At 39.9% G+C, this 12,289-nt stretch overlaps 1 protein-coding gene across 1 annotated transcript in view; it reads right to left on the bottom strand.

Moving 5' to 3' along the window:
- Positions 1 to 12,289, bottom strand: part of ACP3 (acid phosphatase 3) — a 43,197-nt gene that overhangs the window by 17,289 nt on the left and 13,619 nt on the right. Inside the window, exons 2-6 of the mRNA XM_074269529.1 lie at positions 9,989 to 10,084; positions 7,632 to 7,718; positions 6,076 to 6,228; positions 2,082 to 2,180; positions 251 to 359 (exon numbers count right to left, since the gene is read on the bottom strand). Of these exons, the coding sequence (XP_074125630.1) occupies positions 251 to 359; positions 2,082 to 2,180; positions 6,076 to 6,228; positions 7,632 to 7,718; positions 9,989 to 10,084 (544 nt within the window). The remainder of the gene's footprint in view (positions 1 to 250; positions 360 to 2,081; positions 2,181 to 6,075; positions 6,229 to 7,631; positions 7,719 to 9,988; positions 10,085 to 12,289) is intronic.

Here is a 12,289-nt window from a genome sequence, read left to right as displayed (position 1 = left end):
AAGTGGTAGAAGATGGACAAAAAGCAATTTTGCCTGTGATTTTCTAAAGGGTGAGAATATTAATAACAAGACAGAAAAAGAAAGATGGGAGGATTTTCAAAGTTAATAACAGAAGGAACCTAAATTATGTTTTGCTGTTAAAGGAAGCAAGTGCAATTCATCTAGAAAGACAAAAAAAAATGTAGACTGTGTTATAGGAGTCTACATAAGCATATTTCAGAAAATCAGATTTTAGGAAGTTAGTCTTTTTTTTTTTTTTCTTGTACCTCACAAAATAAAGGATCATAGATTTGAGTCCAGATTTCATTAAGGTTCTTGATATGGAGTCCTGAAAGCTCTGGTAAAGTATTTATAAAATCCTGAAAAACATACAAATTGACACAAAGAAAAATTATGGTGAATTAGTTCTTGCCTTAATAAAGCACACTGGGGGATATCGATTATGATAACTTTAATAAGATGAACCTAGAGAATTTTTCAGAAAAGATTAATTCTTGGAATTCTGCAAGTAAAAGGGGTAGCTTGGGGAAGACAAAGATCACTTATTAGTGATCTGATCTTGGGTTGAATCATTTAATCTTGATGATAGCTAATTAATAAAAATAATAACTGACATGTATATAGCACTTTGAGGTTTATGGAAGTCTTAGTGGACAATCTCATTGGATCCTCACAACTACCCTGTGACGTGGAGGCTATTATTATCTTGACTTTATAGAGGAGATTGCTGGGGCTTGGGTTATTAAATGTGAGAGGCTGGATTCAAATCAGGTCTTTCTGACTGTAGATCAAGCATGTGGTTGACTACTGGAGCTTTAAACCAACTTTACTCAATTCCAAATCCAACGGTTTTTCAATTATAATGAAGCACTGCGGGCAACTGTGGCAGAGGAGGAAATTCCCACACTGGGAATTACCTGTGTAGACAACATCATAGTTTTTCTTCAGGTGTTTCTGGAATACTGCATAAATACCGTATAAATATGGAGAAGGTTGGTTCTCCCTCCTTCCTGTTGGATTTGATGCAATGCTAGAGATCCCATGATTTGTAAAATATGGGAGAACCTTATCCTTAATTCAGAACTAGAAAATCTTTCTAGAGTCTGGGCTGCCCAAAGGACAAGGAAGCAGTTTGGATTCACTAGCCAAATGCACAACTTTTCTAATCGAAAATTCTCCTTCTAATGCTGAGGGAGGGAAACAAGAGTTGTGGTTGCTTGTATCTCAGACAACAAGAGTAGTATCAACTACAAATCCTGAGGATGGTAATGTGGGGAAGAAGGGCAGCAAGAGTGAGAGCTAGAGAAGGGGGTGAGACTGTGGGAGCCTCGGATAATGATAAATAGTCCTGAGTTAAACCTAGAGAAGCAGTATGATAGGAATAGGAGGAAAACATGACTGTGTATTCGGTGTCTTGTAAGGTTTCCAAATATAACTTGGAGAGAAGCTAGGATAAACATGATCACATGATCCTGTGACTGGAATATAGAATCTTTGTCCAAAAAGTTGGCTCTGCCCACAACCTGAACACAGGATATGAGGAGACTCATAAAATGGAAAGAAAATAATGAGTTTTGCTTTATGTACGAAGGTGATAACCTCCATTCTCAGTAAGCCTTATGTCTTGAGATTGTATTTTCTTGATGAAGTATATTTACATGGACTTATGTGCATACTTTTAATAGTAACATTTATAGAACATCTTACAGTTTCCAAAGCACGTTAGGGAGTTTTCTCTTGTACAAACTCTCCAGTATCTTTGCCAAGAAAACCCCAAATAGGGTCACAAGAACTGGACCCAAATGAAACACCTGAAGAACATTTCTAAGTAGGTCCATTTTTTTAAGAAAGCAGATTAGATTTGGGGATGTAGTCTGTGGTTGTGGCATGGTATCAAGCTAGCTGATCAAACACTCAATTACAATTCTGCCTGACCTTTTCAATTATTTTATGTCTCAAACACCCCCAATCTAACCCTAGAAGTGAACTTGGGGGGGAGGAGGTCTTTTCCTATTTGCAATCTGAACCCATTCTACAATGCCATATAGAATAATAAAGCCAAGTTATTATTTTTTTTAAACCTTATATGGAGAAATCAAGTTTTGATATTCCTTTGACTTCAAAGTTTCTTCCTGAAGCTTTTTAAGTCGAGGGCATTTTACATTAGGAAGATACAGCAACTGAAAAAACAAGAATCAAAAAAAAAATCCATTAGGCAGAAATATTGGGACAAATTCCATTTCTAAATAATATTATATAGAAACACTAGAAAAAGCATAGGCACATTTTAAACCAATTAGGGAAACTGACATAAAAAAACTAAAATTTAATTGACCTGAATCTTTGAAATTAGTTGTTTTTTTTTAAAGGAATCAACGTATTTGAGAGTTTAAAAAGGGAGATAGGAAGAGAATAAAGCTGCACAATATCTCATTCTTCTCAGGAAGAGAGGAAAGGCCTATGATGAAAATATAGGTCACTTCCTCTTTCTTCAACTGAAATGAGACATAAATTCTTCTATTCCCTCTCCCCCTCTCAATTACAATATATACATACATACACACACACACACACACACACACACACACACACACACACACACACACACATATATATATATAAGGCAGTGCTTCCAACTCCCATATTTCACACAGATCAGAAATTTATATTTTAAGTCCTGGCATTGGTATATATAATAGAACAGGGCAGTTAGGTGGCTCCATAATGCATAGAGCACCAGGCCTGGGTCAGGAAAACTCATCTTTTTGACTTTAAATCCAGCCTTAGACCCCCGGGCAAGTCAATAACTTCATCTCCCTCAGTTTCCTCATCTATAAAATGAGCTGGAGAAGGAAATGGCCAATCACTGAAATATATTAGTCAAGAAATATGGGTTTAAATTCTGCCTTTGATATTTACCCATGTGGATTTGGACAAGTCTATAAAATGCAGGAGGTAGTTCAGGTGAGCTGTGGGGTCCCCCTTTCCTGCTCTAGTTCCAGAAGTCTTTGTTCAGGAACCTTAACAGAGGTCAAAAAGTTGGTCCCGTTCTCTTAATTCTTCCCTAGCTAATCACTGAATGACTAAGCCATGATGATGGATGAAAAACACTTGGTGGAGAGTAATTGTTAAGATGCTTCCCAGCTAATGGTATCTACTTCCCATAGCTGTCTGTTTCTTGTACATATACTGAAGCCGGAGCTGCAATGGCTTCTGAGGTATGAAATATTCTTTTCTCCAGTGTGGCAATCCTGCAGTAGCACGTGGAGGCTTTTCTCATAGGATTATGGGACTGAATATTTCTTAATAAAGACAGAGGAGATTTGAGCACCTGGAAATTTGAAGAATTCTATTTTCTTTGTAACAGAAGTGCTAACGTAGGCGCTTTCTCTCCAGTACATCTATCACAACTTGCCTTAACAGCTTTGTGGCTATCAGAAGAGTTTAAAGGTTTACAGATCATTTTTTCTCTGCTTGATTCCGTTTTCACCTGTTTTGAAGATTCTCCGTACTGAAGTTTTTTATCTGCAGTCCTGACTGCACTTCTATAACCTATTTCCATAAGTCCAGGCTCTCTAAAACACGAGCACTGGGAGCAGAGAATCATAGCATTTCACAGTTGGGAGGGACCTCTGGGTCAGCCTGTTTCTCACTAGGCTGGAGGCTGAAACAGAGATCCTGCTTCATTCCTGGGGTCGGAGCCGGTGCTTGATTCTCTATTGCTTCTTGTTCAGGACACAGCTCAGGGCTCCCAGCTGCCCTTCATTACCTTAGGGTCAGGCCCTCAGTCTGAATCTGTGACCTTGAATGAGGGAGTTACAAGTTTTGACCTGTCCCTGAACAAAATCAAGTACCTCCCTGTGGATTTGGGCCTTCTTGTCCCGATGCACAGTGATGGACAGACCTTCATTTACAATCAACACTGGAAATCTTTCCATGGTGTGCTCCTGGCTAGACCTGAGCCCAGTATCCAGAAATATTACTGTCTGTCTTCCTATGATGACCTGGCCTGGAAAAAATAACTCACGGTGCTTTTTTTCCCTTGGATTTCCCAAGCAAGACTTGCTCTGGGCATTTTTTAGGTCTCCGGGGAGTTCTGCCGAAGAGCTCATCTGTTCTTTGCTTTGCTGCTGTCTCTGATATAATTTAAACAAGAGCACTCTGCCTGCACAATCTCTTCCCATAGTTCTTGAAATTCTAACATTTAGAATTAGGAATTCTTGTCCCTTCCTTTCTCACCTCTCTGCAAATACTCTTTGAAAGGCTATATTAGCCATTCACAAACAAATATGAATTAGTTTCAATGCAAATACTTTTTTCTTAAATATCTACTGAAAATCTCGAAATCAAATTATGGAAATTCTGAGAGGAGATTAAGGAAGAAGGAGAAGTAATTCGGAAGCACAGAATAACCAGAAGAGGCTAGACTGAAGGAGAAAAGATTTGGGTAGCTGGAAGTTAGTAAACATAGAGTAAAGGGAAGATATGGAAGAGAAGACTAGGAGGGAGGAAGAAAAGGCCAAGTAGAAAAAAATACATTAATAAATTGGCCCCCAACAAAACTTGTTCGCTTCCTTATATTGTCTAGGATTAGCCTTATCTGGAAATTTGCATCTTGAATCATCCTCTGCAGTTTGAACTGAGAAAAATGAAAACCTTAGAGTTTCCAAAGATCAGAAGTCACATGGGGCCATTTCCTTTTTCTTGATGCTTTGATTATCCATTTCCAAGGTGTTATCTCTGACTCACTCCTGCGCCTCATCTCTTACAAGAAATTGGTTACCAAGTTTTGTTGATGTCACTTCTGCAGAATCCCAGAGACAGAACTGCCCAGTGTGGGAGACCTCAGAAACCAGAGAGTCCAGTCTGGTCCTCTATAGTGTCTGTGATAGGTGGCCCACCCAGCCTTGCTTGAAGCTCTCTATGAGGAGGAACCCAAGGCTTCTTGAGGCAGTCCAATACCCCCTGAGCTGGTTCTGATTGTTAGGAAATCTTTTTTTATATTAAGCCTAAATCAACCTCTTTGCAACCTCTTTGTTTTTACTTCTGTCCTAGAGAACAATTTCCTTTCTGCAAAATGTCCTTTCACATATTTGAAAACAGTCATTATAACTCCCTTGAGTCTTCTCAGTCCTTTCCTTATAATCCCTTTTAGTACCCTGGTTAATTTCCTTCTAGAAATCCTCCATATTATCAAGGACTTTAACAGGTAGAACTGGATAGACACAGTTAAATAAGAGTAGAGCTCAGGATGCTCTTCTTTTTCCCCTGAGGCAATTGGGCTTAAGTGACTTGCCCAGGGTCACACAGCCAGGAAGTGTTAAGTGTCTGAGACCAGACTTGAACTCAGGTCTTCCTGAATTCAGGGCTGGTGCTCTATCCACTGCACCCCCTAGCTGTTTGCCTCAGTTTCCTAATCTGTAAAATGGCCACCTACTCCACTATCTTTGCCAAGAAAACCCCAAATGGTCACAGTCAACCAAGAAAATTATGCTCTTTGGTACAATGACTGCTGAGCTCAGAACCCAACTTGCCCTGTGCAACCTGCACTCCTTTACCTGACATGTCCCCTTAACTTCTTCACTTATTGAGTTGTTATTTAGCCTTGGAAGCCCAAGTGCTCACTCTTTATGAAGCCTTCAGTGACTTTCCCTGTAAATAACAACCTTTCTCTGCTCTGACCTCACATACCACTTCCTATCTACATCTCTGAGCCAGCACTTATCAGCTATCATTCTGTACACTATTATTCTGTGCATTAGTATACGTGATACTATTATCTGATATTAACATCAGATATTATTCTGTATATTAGTATACCTCAGATATTCTATAAATATTCTTCTGTATACTATACTGTATACTCTTATTCTGTGTATTAGACTGTAAACTTCATGAAGTTTTCATGAATTGTGGCTTATATAAAAATTAATTTTTTCCTCAGCACCTAGCATACTACAGTAAACAGTGATTTTTCTAGACTTTTAAAATGACTTGAAATTAATGTGTCCTGGCTCCTTCAGATTTTGCTGTAATCCTCCACTGAGACACTTGTGGCTCTCTTGTCATACTGACCTGGTCTTGGGAAGTTGGGATTGTATGCACTGGAATAGGCTGCCAGAGGATTTTGGGGTTCCAAATACTTGAACCTTCTGGTGGAAACAGAGCAGCAAGGTTTGTCATGGCACTCATCAGGGTCCGGTCAATATCTGTGCTTCGAACATAAACCTAACAGACAAAAAAAAGTCAGTCCCCATCAGTAGAACCGGTCATCAGCACAAGGTCTTGTCCCAAATACCTTTAGGACTTATAGTACCCAAAGAAGAACCGAGCAGATACCAATTTATAGGAACTGTGGGTTTGCTAAAGAACTAACAAAGCATTAGGGGAAAGGCCAGATGTGCCCACACAGGAAGCTTACGCAAGGGGAGGATATCCTCAGTTATTGGGCTTATTTTGCTCTTTTACAGAAAGAGGCAATAGCACAAATGTGCCTCAGTGTATGACAATCTTATCTGTACAAGTGTGAATTTATTGATAAATTAAGGGGTGATTATGTACACTTCAAAAGACCCTCCCCACAAGTTTTAATTAGTTTTTTCCTCCTCCTTTCTAGTCTCCTTACATTTTATTTTCCACTCTCCATTGCAATTCAAACAGATTCCTTTAAGTTCCTGAACATAACCCTCCCCTATTCTGTCTTCTTGCTGTAGCACTGGCTGACCCGTGTGCTTGGGATGTTCTGCCCCTCCCTTCACGCAGGCTTCCCTGGTTCCCTTCAAATCTTAGTTCAAGTCTCATTTTCTGCAGGAGGCCTTTTTTGGGGGGAGGGACTTAACCAACTGCTGGTGTTTTTTTTTTCACTGACGTGACCTCCCATCTGTTCTGTCTCTATTTTGCATGTACCTGGTGTTATTTACATGCTGTATCCCCATTCTTTGCATTCCCAGGGTTTAGCCTGGCAGCAGATACCCAGTAAATCCATAGTCAGTGTTTGATGATTGAATGAATTTTTGATCCTGATTTTAATTTCAGCAGTGGAGGGAACTCTTGCCACTGAGAAAGTTAATCCATCAACAAGCATTCATAAAGCACCTACTATGGACCAGATACTGTTCTAGTCACTGGGGATACAAAGGCATTTCATTTTTAAAAAATGAAGTTTGCAGATACATTTTTTCTTGAATAATCTTACTGAATAAAGAATGACTATTGTCATTATTAACATGATTACTGTGGCTATTGAATGGTTCAGTGAGGAAGGGGAAATGACTCTAAAAATAGTACATTTTATCAGTGTTTAATCTCCTATAAAGGGAAACAGGTGGCAAAGCGAATAGAAAGCTAGACTTAGAATCAGGTAGACTCATTTTTCCAAATTCAAATATGGCCTTAGACACTTACTGGTTGTGTGACCCTATACAAGTCACATAACCCTGTTTGTCTCGGTTTTCTCACCTGCAAACCATTTTAGTATTTCTGTCAAGAAAACCCCAAATGGGGCCACAGAGAGTGCGACATCATTGAAATGACTAAAACAACAGACACTCCTCTGAATATAATGTTCAAATGGTTTTCACCTTGGGCAGTGAAATTTTTTCCTCTTCCCTCCCTCTACTTGTCTCACTTGCCTTATTCCGGTGGTAAGTAGAATTCAAGAATGTGGAATATCTTTTCCTTAGATAGGTTCCCAGCTCATAGTGCTGCTCCATTCCAAGCTGTGGGAACACAAAGACAGAGGTCAAGGCAAATGATGTGGATATATCATCCAGCTCTTTATAAATGATGGTAGTTCTGGCACAGTCCAGGACCACAGACTTCAATGACAATGAGCAACGAAGAAGAAACTTGAGCTCCGAGTCAGTGACTCAATGAGTATTTAGTAAGTACCTACTATGTGCCAAATACTGAGCTACGGGGGATTCAAGGAAAGTCTTCAAGGAACTTCCATTTTAATGGGGGAGACAACGTGGAAAAAATTGATTATTCATTATATAGGCAGTATAAACGAGAGGGATTCTCAGAGGGAAGATACAACAATAGGATTTACTGGGAAAGGCTTCCTTGAGAAGGAGGCAATTAAGCTGAGTCTTGAAGGCAGCCAGGGAAACTTGGAGGTAGGAGTGATGGGGAAAAATGCATTTGGGTGAGAAAAGCAGACACTGAACACACATGGAGCCATGAGATGGACCCTCTGCTCAAGGAATAGCATATGGGTCATTCCTGGAGGATTAAAGTAGAGGGGAGGAAGGTGTAAGAAGATTGGAAAGAAGGAGACTAGAAACTGAAAGGCTTTCCATGCCGAACAGAGGATTTCTGCAGGCAATAGAGGGTGAAGGTGACACGGTCAGACTTGAGCTTTAGGAAAATCTCTTTGGTGGCTAAACCAAGATGGGTTGGAATGAGACTGGAGGCAGAGAGATCAACCTGCAGGCTGCTGCAATAGCCGCGGCTTGAGATAATGATGGCCTGCTCCAGGGGATGGCACTGAAAGGACAAGAGCTGGATTACCTAAGAGAGGAACCAGGATGGCACAGAAGCATAAAGCCTCCCGGGCCTTCATTGGTAGCTAGAGGAGCTACAGGACAGGCATTCAGGCAGAATTTGTTTCATCTGCACCTTTCCTTGGAGCCGAATGATGCAAGAGGAAGCTGGATGATATGTAAATAAAGCATTGCAAATGGATTTTAAAGCAGAGAAGAACTGTTCAGAGGATCAGGTGATCCTGGTAGTCATCCAGCACAAGCCCAAAGCAGAAGGGATATTGTCCTGCATATTGTTACTCATTCCACGCCCACCCTCACCTGCCACCTGCCCAACCTGAGAAATTGGAAATTAAAGGGCTCCCGACCTGGGAGTTAGTTTCTGTATAGGCAGGACCAGCTCGTGCCTTGGGAAAGCTGGGGCTCTCAGACGCTTTCTGACAGTAGTGGAGAGGGGGCTGGATGTGGGATTAGGAGGTCTGGGCTGTGGGAGTTACTTAACATGTGATCCACGGCTGCAGTCGAGTCACCTAAACTCTCGGAATCTGCTTCCTCATCTGTAAAACGGAGGTCATCCTATTGGCCCACCAACTACTCATGCATGTGTTTTTAAGGAGCAAGGAATCTTTGAAGTAAGACAGAAAAATATTTGCTGTTGTTACGCCCCTCCGAGTCTGTGGCTTTGGATCGTCTTGCTTTTTTATCTTAAGCTGCAGAACCTGTCAGGCAACCCGTTCTCTTTTGAAGATTTCAAATAAGACTCACGGTCCATGGCTGGGAAGTGACCTTGAGAACCCTAGACCACGTCAGAGTCACTCGCAGGAGATGCTTCTGAGCTCAAACACCCTAAAGAATCCTCTGGGGAAGGTCTAACCAGGAGGGTCAGAAACATGGCGTCTCTGGGGAGGCACAGGCACTGGGAGTAGAGATAAGGTTTTTCTAAACTGATTCAAATGAAAAGAAAGAAATGCTGCAGGACAGGAGAATGAACCACCTTAGAGATTTTACAAATAAGGAAACTGAGGCTTAGAAAAGGTAAACAATTCCTAAGAGCATAGATGTAGGGCTGACAAGGATCTCAGGCCTTTGAGCCCAATTCCCCCATTTGACAGATAAGGAAACTGAGATAAATGACTTGCCTAAGCCACACAGATAATAAGCAGTAGAATCAGCCTCTGAAATCGTGTCCTTTGGTTTGTTTCACAGCCAGTGTTCTTTGCACTTTAGAATATTAAAGTCTTAAATCATGTATTTCCAACCCAATTGTCTCATTTCATAAATTAGAAGAATAGTATTAAATTCTTTTGAATCTGATAATTGGGTATGGATTATTCTGTTGTTTTGTACATCTTTTTATTTTTCAAACCTTAATAACTGACTTATATTGCTGATGTACAATCTTCCTATTTTAATATACCCATCAGGGAAAAAAAGGAGATTAGAACAATTATTGAACATTTCCTCTTATACTTCATTCATCATACTTATCTGAAAAGCTAACCAACCTGACTCAGTTGTCCAAATCCCTGAGGCCAAGCAGATTCCTGATAAGGATCATTGGGAAAGGTTTCAATGGGACTCCGGTCTCCATGCCGAAATAACTGGAAAAACAAGTGGGAAATAAATGTTTATTTTTGGTGCTTCTCATTTACCTGTCTTGATATGTTTCACTGTAAATTCAGCTTCTCTCTCATCCTCTTGGCAGTTCTTCAGGTAACAGAAAACAGGGTTAGATAACACAATTAATGGATGGATCACTAGAACTGAAGTTTCTAATCACAGACTCTCAGAACATTCAACAATCCCCTCTGCCTGGAGGTCTCTGGTAAGGAAGAAGCATTCTCTCTTGGGGCAGCCCACTCACCTTTTGGACAGCTCCAACTTTTAGCAAGTTTTTCTTCCAGTCAAGAAGCTACCTGCCTCTGTTACCTTTGCTCATTGGTCCTGACCCAAGCCCTAATCTTTATATCCCTGTTCCCTTTTATCTTTCTTAGCTCAGGAACTGTGTAGTCATACACAGTCACAAATGTGCTTATAAGCATAGTATTTGCATATAAGCAGAGTAAATGCTTAATCAATGCTAGATGTGACTTGATTTGATTTCAAAGCAAATAACTCATTTCAATTTCCTTGCTCTCCAAAATCTGCCACATGTTATCCTGCATGTGTAGCATGGATTCTCCCTCGTTTCCTGGAGTGCTCTAAGGTTTTATCACAAGAAATTAAAAAAAAAACCCAAAAAACCCACACATTTAGCATAGCATAGATGGAAAAGAAATTGGGGGTAGAGATAGGAAGACCAGGAATCAAGACTTGCCTCTGATCAAAATCTCATCAAATCACTTAATTTTTCAGTTTCCCAGGCAACCCTAAAGCTTTAGGTCAGCTCTGGTTCAGAAATGGATCTCCCTTTGCCCTGTCTCCTTAGAAAATGGAGAACTACCACTGTGGAGCAATCAACATTGCTCTTGTGAGCCTCTGTGGAACATGCCATTGGCTCAGCTAAAGACACATTTTTCTCTTTTGAGTGTAAACAAAGGAACATAAAAGGATGATCCTGGAGTCAGGAAAACTTGGTTTCATATCCTCTCTCTGCTACCTCCTAGCTTTGAGGAGGAGAGAGTGTGGGTTCATCCATTCCTTCTTTTTGATGTTTAGTCATTCATTCAACAAATATCCATGGTCTCAGAAATGAACAAGGACCTCTGATGCTGATCCCTAAAAGTATAGAACCTTCAGGGATCAGGTCTTCTTCAGACCTGTAGCACTAATGAAGGACTATGGCTTTCCTAGAAAGACTCGTCATTAATGAATAATTTAAGAGATTTTTTTTAATCACTTTGTTGAAACCTAAAATTATGAGAAATTGTTGATTTACCTAGAATACATTTAATACTGATTTGAATAACATTGAATTTTATATATCATTTACATTCTGGGTTTGTTTTGTATAGACACCCATCTCAGAGAGCCATTGAGAATGAAATGTCATATTTTCATATTTGCTAACTTGTATTATCTGTTCATTGGTTCACTATCTTTTAGGATGCATTGCCATATACCTTGTCGTCTTAGGCTTAGTAGCTGAATAGTTGGTTTCTTCCAGAGACAGAGCCTCAGACAAATTCATAATGCCAAAATTCTTTATATAATGAAAAGAGTAGTTTACATTTGTATAGTGCTTTGCGTACCCTGTTAAGAATGGATGATGTGCCGGTAAGTTTTTATCCATAACATGGCTCTAACAATGAGATGATTCAGATCAGTTCTAATAATCCTGTGATGGAGAGAGCCGAGAGGGCTGTGGGAACTGAGTATGGATCACAACATAGCATTCCCACTCTTTCTGTGGTTGTTTGCTTGCTTTTTGTTTTCTTTCTCAGTTTTTTTACCTTCTTGATCTGATTTGTCTTGTGTAGCACGATAATTGTATAAATATTTATATATATATATTGGATTTAACATGTATTGGACTACTGGCCATCTAGGGGAGGGGATGGAGATAAGGAAGGGACAATTTAAAACACAAGATTTTGCAAAGGTCAGTGTTGAAAAATTACCCATGCATGTTTTGCAAATAAAAAGCTTTCATTAAAAAAGAAAAGACATTATCAAAGAAAAAAAAGGTTTTATCCACATCTCAGAGGATCCTGCTTGAAATCTGATTAATCCTCTAAATGTTTCCTATTGCATCATGTAGGATTTGCTGCTTAACAATGAAGGTCTTCCCCACTGCCCCTCCATAAAATCACAAAGAGCAAGTTAGTCCCTACCAATCAGCTAAGGTTGGCAGAAGTCACAATAAC

Source organism: Sminthopsis crassicaudata, chromosome 5, assembly GCF_048593235.1.
Source record: "Sminthopsis crassicaudata isolate SCR6 chromosome 5, ASM4859323v1, whole genome shotgun sequence".
In the NCBI taxonomy this organism is placed as follows: domain Eukaryota; kingdom Metazoa; phylum Chordata; class Mammalia; order Dasyuromorphia; family Dasyuridae; genus Sminthopsis; species Sminthopsis crassicaudata.
Note: the sequence above shows the minus strand (reverse complement) of the source record. Positions and strands in the feature narration are given on the sequence as shown.